This window comes from Limanda limanda, chromosome 20 (assembly GCF_963576545.1).
Source record: "Limanda limanda chromosome 20, fLimLim1.1, whole genome shotgun sequence".
NCBI classification, from domain to species: domain Eukaryota; kingdom Metazoa; phylum Chordata; class Actinopteri; order Pleuronectiformes; family Pleuronectidae; genus Limanda; species Limanda limanda.
This window is the reverse complement of record NC_083655.1, coordinates 7,588,632-7,599,811: the sequence shown is the minus strand read 5'-3', so window position 1 is coordinate 7,599,811 and position 11,180 is coordinate 7,588,632. Positions and strand designations below refer to the sequence as shown.

The window sequence follows — 11,180 nt, the reverse complement described above, 5'->3', positions numbered from 1 at the left end:
TTTACCAGCTGCGTACGGAAGCATTTGTTGACACTCCCTAGAATACCTCCATGCTGCGTTCAGGCCGCACACACACGTAAAAAAAACACGTACATTTCCCGAGCTCTGAAAATACAGTACAGCTAGGAATTGCAAAATAAAACGTTAATTATAAATATACAAAAATAAAATCTGACAGAAAGCGTTGGAGAAAAGGGTCAACACACCCAAATTGGGTTGCTACTTAAGCTGATATTAAGTTTTACGAGGTTTACGTGAATGCAGCACGCATTCTACGGAAGTCCGCTAGGGACCAACATCAGAAATCTCTCCTTCCGCAAATACGAGCGAGAGGTTGTTTACTTTCGGTATCGATTCCTCGAAAAGTCGAGTCGTTCGGGGACATTTCTGTTGATTGGACACCGGAGACAGTGGGGGCGGGGCGGATTCCAGCTGCGTGACAAATCTGGGCGGTGTTAGTGGGTTATATATATATGTTATTAGCAGCTTCTCCATGTCCGTGCTGGTGCAAAGCGAACCCGGCTGGGTACTGGACTCAAGAGACCAGGTCTGCACGATCTGCATCCGCTGGAAAGATGGACAACGGAGTCATGTACAGTGTCGCCTTAAGGGCCAGTGGTTCCAGATGTGCAGGAGCCACGAGGCCGCTGCTGTGGCCCCCACGGGACACGTGGGGGGGCTGCAGGAAGCAAACAAACCAGCGAAGGTAAAAAAAGACTGATGGCCGTGAACCCACAACGTGACCTCGCATCAATCCTGGGATGTTATCGAGAGTTTTAGGAATGTGCTTTGATCGGGTAACCCCAGTTCAGGTTACCATGGCAACCTGAGCGTAGCAGGGCCGGATGTAGGCTGCTCAGATTGGGGGGCAATTTGAAATTTGGGATGGCCACCTTTTCACCCAGTGGACTCAGTAGTTGAGAGTTTCCCCAAGTTTTAAAGAATGTGTCCCAATAGGAAATTCAACCACGTCATGGTATAATAACAACAATTATACGGTGTGGCCCATCTGTGGTGTGGCCTAGTAGTCCAGGCAAAGTAACCCATTTTGGAGCCAAAAATAGAAGTAATTGTAAAATAATTTTTTTCAGCATAGATTATTTCTATGAGGTGTCCAGAACAACATACTAAAAGTCCTAAGAAATCCTAGTTGAGGAAATATGTTTAATTCTCATCAATGTGTGCCAATAAGGCAGGACAACAATACACCCCAAAAGGGCTATTTTTTCCTTTACTCCTATCAAAATGAAACTTTACACAATGAAAGTAACCATGAAACGTAAAATTTTTTGTATTACAAGTTTCTTTAAAAATTAATTTTAATATGCAAGTGAGCTATACACTAATCGACTATGCCCAAAATACACCCAAATAGGCTAATTTTTTCCCTTTACTCCTACCACAATAAAACTTTACATGGTAAAAGCATACATGCAAAGTAACTTTTTTGTATTACAAGTTTCTTTTGAAATTAATTTGAATATGTACATGAGCTCCACACGTATTGAATATGTCCTAATTTGCATAGGCAGAAACACCATTCATATGTATGACAAAAACATCGGCCCAATCTTTATCTCTTTGTGCTGCAGTTTTTCTTGCAACTACTACAGCGGACTACATCTAGTATTTCTGGTGGTGCCGCAGGCTGATCGGTCATTATCGGCATAAATCTCCCATCCAAAACATGCCACCCCCAGTCTTTTGGGTCCATACGTTCACTTCCCCTTTTCCACTCCATCATTTGGTAAAAGACCCGAAGAGTATGGAGCTTTGCAGCTGTTGACGTTGGAGGGAGAGTTTGAGGTTCCACTGGAGATGAGTTCTGAGTTACTGTATCACAGAATCGCCTGTATCAGCATATCCATTGATTCATCTTTTTCGCCCCCATACAGTGATACTAGAGCTTTTTCACCTGATGCAATAATGATGCCTTTTCCCACATTTTCCTGTGACTTGCTGAACACCTTAGCTTGTTCGAGAAAGCTAGTCTCATTCTTTATTCTTTCGTGGTGGGGGGGCTCGTGTGCCACCGTGACCCTGAAGACTATACCAGCGGGGGTTATACCCCTGGCAGGTACTACCAAACCAGGGAGTTTTCAGGTTAGAAAATATGTCCTAATGCAAATTAGGACATATTCAATAAGTGTGGAGCTCAGGTGCATATTCAAATTCATTTCAAAAGAAACTTGTAATACAAAAAAAGTTACTTTTCATGTATACGTTTACTGTGTAAAGTTTTATTGTGGTAGGAGTAAAGGAAAAAATTAAGCCTATTTGGGTGTATTTTGGGCATATTCGATTATAGCTCATTTGCATATTCAAAATCATTTTCAAAGAAACTTGTAATACAAAAAATGTTACGTTTCATGGTTACTTTCATTGTGTAATGTTTCATTTTGATAGGAGTAAAGGAAAAAAATAGCCCCATTGGGGTGTATTGTTGCCTGGCCTTATTGGCACACATCTTGGATTGATGAGAATTAAACATATTTCCTCAACTAGGATTTCTTAGGACTTTTAGTATGTTGTTCTGGACACTTCATAGAAATGATTTATGCTGGAAAAAATTATTTTACAAGTAGGCGGTCGTAAAACGCTACTTTGCCTGGCCTATAGGTGGTAGAGCGGGGGTTCTCCAACACGAAGGTTGCCGGTTCAAATACCACTCTTCCCCATCTGCATGCCGAAGTGTCCTTGGCTAGATACTGAACCCCTAAATGGCCCCTCATAAATGCTGAGTGTACTAAAACTGTAAGTCGCTTTGGACAAAAGCGTCAGCTAAATGACATGTACTGTAATGTAATGTAATTTCGATTGGCAGATTCAATTGGCCCAGAATAAAGTTGACCAATTAGGGGAGAATATCTAGAACAATTCTAGATCCGGACCTGGGCAGGAAAAACTTCCAAGAAGACCCTAAAATTAAAAAAACACTAACAGTGGTGTTTCTGTTTTGAGTGTGGATAAGAAATAGTTGAAGGTTAAGAATCAGAATCAGAATTATTTTTAATGGCCAAGTATATTTTCACATACAGGAAGTTGACTTGGTGTGGTTGGTGCATCGAACATAAAACAGCAATATATACAAGTAGAAAGAACAATAAGTTGTTGGGCACAGGCTGTACATATTACAGTATTGTTAAATTAGATTATATTTCAGTAAAGAAAAAATGGATTTATTGCTCTTTTCTTGTTCTTCCCATTCATCGGTGTAAAACACATTTTTATTTACAGAAAAGAAAAAGAAAACACAGCGAACTCAACCAGGGAGAAATTGATTCACAAATCTTCCACGAGAAGGTAGGTGGATCCTCGTTCTGTAAATTGAAGTCCGAGCTGCACGTCTCCTCTCCTGAAATGAAGCAGCCACATGTAGAACAACTTTCCTCGAGAAAATCCAACTTCTCAGTTCCAGTTACGTTTCTATGTAAATCTCCAACTGAGCTGTGAGCAGTTGCACTCTGGGTAATGTAGGCGGCCAGGTCCATTGTGCAATAGTTTATAAGGTCCTCAATGGGTTTCAGTTTATTGAATGCAGCATCTGTTTCCTGAACGCTGCAATATCTGCCCCTAGATAGTAGAAGTACAAAGTAAACCAATTTAATCAAATACCCAAGGCCTGCATATAAGTACAATGCTCTGAGTTTAATTGCATGCTTTTCAAACACCCCCTTGCAAAATCTTAAAATCTTTATATGTATAATATATACTGTATTTTCAGTGTATCAGTCTATCTCACCACCCAAACTGAATCATCTCTGCATTGTGTTCTGATGCAGATCAGGTCTGTTGTCGCCGAGGGAACCAAGTTCTTGCTGGATTCTTCCCGATCCCTGGGTTATCTGAACGGAGCAACGGACACCGTGAAGGAGCCACTTCCTGTCCAGGAGTGCAGGCTGGCCGCTCTTTGTGAAATGGCTAAAGAGCTCCCCCTGGTGGACGACGAGGAGCAGGAACACGTCCAGTCTCTCGTCACTGAGGGTGGCTGCACGTCACATGTGGACTTGTTCTCTCGGGTGACGGAGAACAGGACGGACGGGGCCGCGGTGGTTACACTGATGGGAGAGGAGTACGTGATACCGCCGCACGCATCCTTCCTGCTGTCTGATTTCACACGAATACAACCGCTGGTCCACTGTGAGTACCACGTCAGAGACAGTTCTGAGAAAAATAACAAAATGCCTTCCAGCTGTAGTTACTGCATGCTTGTGGTAACATCATTTAAATGAGAGGGAGAAGCCAGTGTTGCACAAACACGTCCGCCACTCACTCAGTTCAATACAAGGTTCAGTCTGTGATTCCCATCATCACAAGTGAAACCATATTCTGATGTTCTCTTTATTCTTTTTAAAAAAGCTGCTTGTTTCTCACACAGATGGAAGAAAGTTTGACTTAATCGTCATGGATCCACCATGGGAAAACAAGTCTGTGAAAAGGAGTCGCAGGTAATTTGGCTGAATGTGTGAAGCAGAAAGGAAGATCAGATAAAAACACCTGATTTATCTGTAGGAATCAAATTCACACATTAAAACAGCGAAAGAATCAGGCCTGAAAATGACGAAGGAGGAAACAGACAAAGGAACCGTTACAAAAGTTCAATTCAATTCAACAGAATACTACGTTATATTACAGAACATTGAAGCTGTGCTGTGTTAAATATTTGAGCTGATGAAAGTGCAGCAAACTTCAACCCTAACCCTTACCCCTTTTAAAATTCCATACATTTGAAAAAAGAGCCAATGTTAGGGGATCACTAAAGTCCCAACTAAGATTATTTAGGAGATTTTGTTCTAATCCGCCCAAGATATTGAGCCATTTCCCCACACATTTTAATCTGCTGGTGGCTCTAGAGGTGAAGCAGTTAAAGTAGCGTTCATGGCTAAAAACATAGAAAACTGTAAAATTTAACAATCCAAAAAGTTTTCTTTCCTTCATCCCCTTGAGATCTGTCTGTTGAGATTTATCTTTGGAATCACGGAGGCACCGAGACCGAACCAATGCTCACTATGGTCCAATACATCAGTAATTCATTAAAAAGAGACTTGTTAAGAGTCATGTTGAAGTGGTGAAGGATATGATGATTCCGTTTGCTATCTTATCTTATGTAATCATTGTTTTTCCCGCTGCAGATACAGCTCTCTCCCTTCAACCCAGCTGAAACGTCTCCCTATTCCTCTACTGGCGTCTCCGAACTGTTTGGTGGTCACCTGGGTCACAAACCGACCCAGCCACCTGCGCTTCGTCCGGGAGGAGCTGTATCCACACTGGGGGTTAGAGGTCGTAGCCCAATGGCTCTGGGTCAAGGTACAGATGGCTGGACAGATGCAGCTCTCAACCTGTTGCTGTGATTCCAGATGTTTTAAAGGGGTCGCTCTTTTCCTCCAGGTGACCACATCTGGACAGTTTGTGTTCCCGCTGGATTCACCGCACAAGAAGCCGTATGAAGTGCTGGTTCTTGGCCGATACCGCCCCTCTGCAGGTCACTCCACGAGGTGAGTTCCCTGTGTCAGTTTTATAAACATTTATAGTAGGATAACCTTTAATGTCTCTTAATCATATTTGTTTGACCACTTTCAGCTCCTCAGAGACGTCAGAGGTTCCTGTAGAAGACTCGCGTTTGATTGTCAGCGTCCCGTCAGCTCTCCACTCCCAGAAGCCCTCACTCTCAGGTGCTTATCTTCCACCGCATCTACCGGTACAGTCTTGTCTGACTGTGCCACCAGAGGGCAATGCTGCAACATCACTGATTGTTATCTGCTGTGCAGCTTCAGTGACGGGCTCTAAATCCTAGGACAGCCTGATACCACACCTGCAAATCAATGGTTTTAAGACTGAGTCAGTTTTTAAATTGCACCATCTTGATTTTCTTCCAGTTTTAATTCAAAATCGTAAAAATGATGAAGGTGATATGCTTTTGTATGAGGAACGAACATACTCAAGTAAAAAGTATTGATTTATCTTATTATATAAGTGGAAATATCTGATGTGCTTTCTGCAGAAAGTTTGAATTTTCTTTTGAGAACCCCACTAGTGGTTGCAGATGTTGTTGGAGAGAGGGGTCTCTACTGTATCCATAATAACTGTGTGACAGGTTGGATTTGTCAAAGCTTGAACTCCTGCTGCTCAGATGTGTCCAATTCCTCCTGTTTGCCATTATCTCGGTGTTGTGGCAAGACTCGCGTCCAAAGCGGACTCTGCTACTTGGAATCAACGTAAGACCTTGACGATGAATATGCAGAGACTGTGAAGAAGCGAGGCTTGACGTCATCTCCCTCCCTCTCAGGGGAATGCAATTTATTGTGCAGTATGGAGAGCGAAAAACACAGCCAGTGTCGGCCAATGCCCTTTCAGAAGCACAGAAAGCCTTTGCCTAACACTCGTGGCCGGTTATTGTTAAAATGCATTGATTTGCAACATAAAGATTCTGTTGTGGAGCTGTGATACCGTAGAGAGTAAGTGGATCAGTAAACAGATGTGTGTGCGGTCTCCATATGTGATTCTTTACTCAGTGCAAAAGCTCTCAGCAGGTTTCCTCCCAGCAACATTTTTATTTAGGTGCACTTGGCTCCACTAGTGATTAAAGGTTTATTTCTGTGTGCACTACCAAACGGCTTGAATGAGTCGCATCTATAATTGTGTTTCATCTCCAGCTCTACTATGCCTCTTCTGTTGTTTGGGTGCGGCTCAAATTTGCGAGGGTAGTAGATGATAATTGCACTGAGGCAAATATTGGAAGAGCTTGACTCAGATCTGCCAATAAAATCAAATATCTGAGATGAAAATGACCACCTAGTCGCTTGAGGGGTGATTTGTCTCTTCTGTTCGCCTCTGCAATCGATTAGAAAACTGCTCGAAATTCCAGAAAATCTAATTCAAAAGTCTCTCGACCTCTTAAACATTTAGCTCCCTGAACTTTCTTATCCTCATCTCCAGCTATCGTCCTTTAAAACCGGGCCGCACTTTGTGTTGGAGTCCAGCTCGTTGGGTCTGCTTGGAGCCAGCGGGCAGCCCGGTCGGTGTGACGCCACTGAAACTCGTGCCCGCCGCCGCCTCGAGAAACCCTGACCCACTTCTGTCCCGCTACTGTCACTGACATCCTCGGTTGCCATGGAGAGATAGGGGACACCAGTACTCCACTACAGACACAACACATCCTTGCCAGATGGTCAAGCTGCAAAAAGAGAGCACGGGGGGTATTGCACTTTGATGCCCCCCCTTCCGCAACTTTAGAAATTATGAAAAATTATACTTTAATTAGTGTTTCAATGACTCTTCTTAATGTCCATCACACTTCCAGGGTTTGTGGGTTGATTTGGAAATGGACTGCGCCTGTATTCACTGTAATCTATGCTCCAGTATGTTTCATTGGCAGCTGCAGCATTAAGCTTTTCTCGGTCAACTGTCCCGTTTTTCACTTCACCCCTTGTCTTGAAAACCTGATTCCAATGGTCCGATTGTCTTTTGTTTCCGACTGTGACACTGTAACATGTCAGATGGTTCAAAATCCCTCTGGCTCTTTTGGGTGTAGGGAGCAGCTTGGCCACTAGGGGCTGCTTGTAGAGCGTTTGACTTCCCAATATTGATCCGCATTTTTGGGATCCTCTGAGGAAGAAGTAATTGATTCAGTCCCCTTTTTGTTGTAGATCTGATCCGTGTAATCTTTTAAGCCAAAATTAGGTTAGATCATATGCTTCTTTTGTTCCCCCCAGAAATAATCCAGACTCCCTTGGCCACATGGGGGCATCAGAACAAGCTTTGATGTATCATCACCTCATACAGTTGGTATTGTGAATTTAAGACTAACATTCTCTCTCCTTTTCTGCTCTTGACCAATCCTCTGAAATATCTGACTTTTTGTATGTGCAAAATGCTCCACCACGTCTGAACAGGTTGTGTATAGTCGGTTTTCAGTGCTTGTCCATTGAAAACAATTCCAGAGTTAAGTGGCGACTCTCAATAGGTTTGACACCACAACTAACTGTCTTCAGATTATAAACCGTCATTTAATTCATTGTTAAAATATGAATATTGATTAGAGCAGCTTTTAAGAGTAATTGCACCATACTGAACTTTGACTTGAATCTCCCCAGACATAGGACAGCAATTCATGATTCTAGCTTTGTCTGCATTTGAATAAGCATTCCAATGATATAGAGAAAAATATATTTAGAAACAAGACCCAAACTTAAAAACATTTTATGTTCATTAAGAAGTGTGTGAAGACTAACATGGGACCAAGAATTAAATCCTGAGGGACTCCACATTTGCACTGAGAATCAAATTCATTTGTGAATGATATGGAAGATGAAACTGCAGTTCATGGTATTTTATACCCATCATTAATAATAATGATCAATGCCGTGGTTGTATTGCAGATATTGTATTCGAATTTGATATAGAAAAGTACAAATTAAATGGATGTATCTAAAGGAAAAGTATGATTATATAACCTGAAGTTAATACTGTAATTCTACTGTATTGTATAAACTGTTATACAACAGTTCTGGATTTCACAATTAAAAGACAACTTCGGACTTGTTATGTTACTCGTCCAGAGAACAGTAGAGTAACACCCTCCTCTGCCACAAGCCTTCTCTTGGCAGAAGTTTCACTCGATGTCCCATTTCAGAGTTAAGAGGATAATTAGACCTTTTTATTCTCCGTTCAACTTTGAGAGCTGAGTCACCGCTTCGGGACGAATTAGTCGGAGAGCTGCATGTTTGGCCTTTCCGTTCGGTGACTCTGTCTCCCTGACATACATCGGATGAGAAAGCTGGAGGCAGGACACCACATTGTGCAGGTTGGATGGGTTTAGGGGACGAGGCTTTTGAGCTCATTAACTCCCTGAGTGTTGGCTGAGTCGAGTGTCAGGGCGGGCTTGAGCGTGCACAGGAGTAGGCAGAGTAGCACCGGGGCAGAGGAAGGGAAACGTCTCTGTCAGGTGTGCTGCTGGAATATCATCACTTAAAGACTCAAGGTCACTTCCAGTCCAGAGAGAAAAAACCTATTCAATGGTGTGATGGAGCTGGACTGTCGCTAGTGCTGTTCTATTACAGAGTAACAAGAAAAGGACTCCGATAGGAAATGGATGCACTGCAGGGATTTTACAGCCCAACTTTCAATTTATTCAAATTTTCAATCGGATGTTTTACCTCTTTTGTCCTGTTCAAGGCTCGACTACCAAGTGGACAAAAAGGGCGACTCCCCTCTTACCGTGGCACCTGAACGCATCATGGTCACTGCATTGTTTGCATCCTTGCTAAATGCATGTCCTTCCTCATGAAAATAAAGTGCAAAGCCACTTTTCTGTCCTCTTGTAAATAAAACGACCTCGTAGGTCCCTTGTGCAGCCGCTTGTTACGACACATAGTTGTGCTTTATTGTGAGGGAACTTATAGCAGCTGTAATAATTATGACAGGAATGGGGGATGAAGTCGGACGATAGTCTTGGCTGTTTCTTTTATCCATAACTGCAACCATAACCCCATTTTTATTGTTGTAACCATGACAACAAGCATGGGTGCTTTAACAAAACGTGTAATATTGCTTTCTTGGATCCTGTACTTCCAGATCTGCTTCTTTTGTGTTGTTTATGAACAATTTACTGATAAATTCTGTATCAACGTAATTAAAATTTGTCAAATACACAAATGAACCTTGATCCAATCAAGGTCCCTTATAGAAAACAAGCGATACACGCTCATACAGCTCATCCATCCACCCATGATGGAAAATCTGAGTTTCCAATTAAAAGAAGTTGTGAGGTGGCAGTGCTCAACAACCAGACGTAGTTTAGTTGTATATAAATGTAATTTCTACGAGACAAGTTGCCTCTTGCATTTGTATGAAAATTGTCAGAGCAGGGACCAACTCATAAGAACGCTGCTCCTTAAGTGGTTAAAAGAAAGTATTTCATGGATTTGATTATTCCTGCATCGTCCATGTAATGTTTGTACTTGAGAATCGCTTGAAATAGCTTTCAATGTTACCGGCCTATTCACAGGACTCAATGCACGTACATACTGAATGTGACACAGAAGATAAAGAGCAGTGCATCATGTGATACAGAAAAAAATCCATTTGAACATGTTTTATGTGTTTTGTGCACCCGTTGGTTGATGCTTGTCATTTATTGAACTTTACATTTCAAGACGCTGCAGTGACTTAATCTACTGGTGATCATGAATCTTCCTGGTTTCTTCCGGTCCACAGAGGTGTTGAAGCGGTACGTCGGAGCGGACGCCTCGTGCCTGGAGCTGTTTGCTCGTTGCCTGCAGCCCGGATGGACCAGCTGGGGCAACGAGGTGCTCAAGTTTCAGCACACGAGCTATTTCACTATGACACCCGCAGACGATCCGGCAGACATTTCTAAAGAAGAGGACAAACCCACAGTCACACTGTAGAGACCGACTCCCCTGGTGAACCCTCTCCTCCTCCTCCTCTCCTCTTCATCCCTGGCCCACCACTGTGGACTCATGACTGATCTTAAACACTTGTCACATCAGTATTTCTCTGTTTTTAATAAAGTTTCAACACCAAAATGCTTCTATACCAGTTTCCTTTTGATCTGCACTTCTGCTCATCCATTCGGGACCTTTGATTTCTTTTTGGGTTGGGGTACATTTTTGATGTAGTTAACCACAGGGCTGCCTTTGGAGAGATGAAAGTGCATTTCTGTTTTCGCTGTGTTTTGAACCTTACTTCCCAAATCGCAATCAGATAAACATAAGTTTTTTTTTCTTTTAATATTTGCCTTTTGAGGAATCTTTGGCACAATATGTGTCTTAAGGATGATCAAAGTGTTTTTTATTTTCTTACATTTCATGGTGTTTGAACTCATTCTCAAAATGTTTCCCAGTATTATACTGAATCGCTTAAAGATGTTTTTTTTCTTTTTTTTCTTGAACAACTCTCTCAAGGACACTTAGTTCAATAGATGATTTGTCCGTGGCTTTTCCTTGTTTCCTCTGAAAGATGCCATCTTCTCTGTCAGCAAAGGCCACAGCCTGCCTTCTCCGACAAGGCAGGGCCTCCCTAATGAGTCTGTGGTTTCCAGAGGATGGAGCGGAGGTGTGGCAGCGTGTGGGGATGAATAGCGCTGTCTTAAAGGCAGATGAGGATGAGTTACGGCCACTGCAGCACAGTATACATCACAGCTAATGAAGACAGAGTGTGAG

At 42.5% G+C, this 11,180-nt stretch overlaps 1 protein-coding gene across 1 annotated transcript; it reads left to right on the top strand.

Moving 5' to 3' along the window:
• The first annotated feature begins 484 nt into the window (after positions 1 to 484).
• Positions 485 to 10,531, top strand: mettl4 (methyltransferase 4, N6-adenosine). Its single transcript, XM_061094073.1, has 8 exons — positions 485 to 706; positions 3,238 to 3,303; positions 3,783 to 4,140; positions 4,379 to 4,448; positions 5,133 to 5,307; positions 5,389 to 5,495; positions 5,581 to 5,672; positions 10,216 to 10,531. The coding sequence occupies exons 1-8, from the start codon at positions 494 to 496 to the stop codon at positions 10,404 to 10,406; spliced, it is 1,272 nt and encodes a 423-aa protein (XP_060950056.1). The 5' UTR covers positions 485 to 493; the 3' UTR covers positions 10,407 to 10,531.
• Positions 10,532 to 11,180: the final 649 nt, after the last annotated feature.

Bases quoted from the DNA above. Each gene is read 5' to 3' on its own strand.
- mettl4 (XM_061094073.1), top strand. From the start codon at position 494: ATGTCCGTGCTGGTGCAAAGCGAACCCGGCTGGGTACTGGACTCAAGA. The intron at 3,304-3,782 runs GTAGGTGGATCC...GTTCTGATGCAG, and splicing joins CACAAATCTTCCACGAGAAG to ATCAGGTCTGTTGTCGCCGA. The intron at 4,141-4,378 runs GTGAGTACCACG...TTTCTCACACAG, and splicing joins AATACAACCGCTGGTCCACT to ATGGAAGAAAGTTTGACTTA.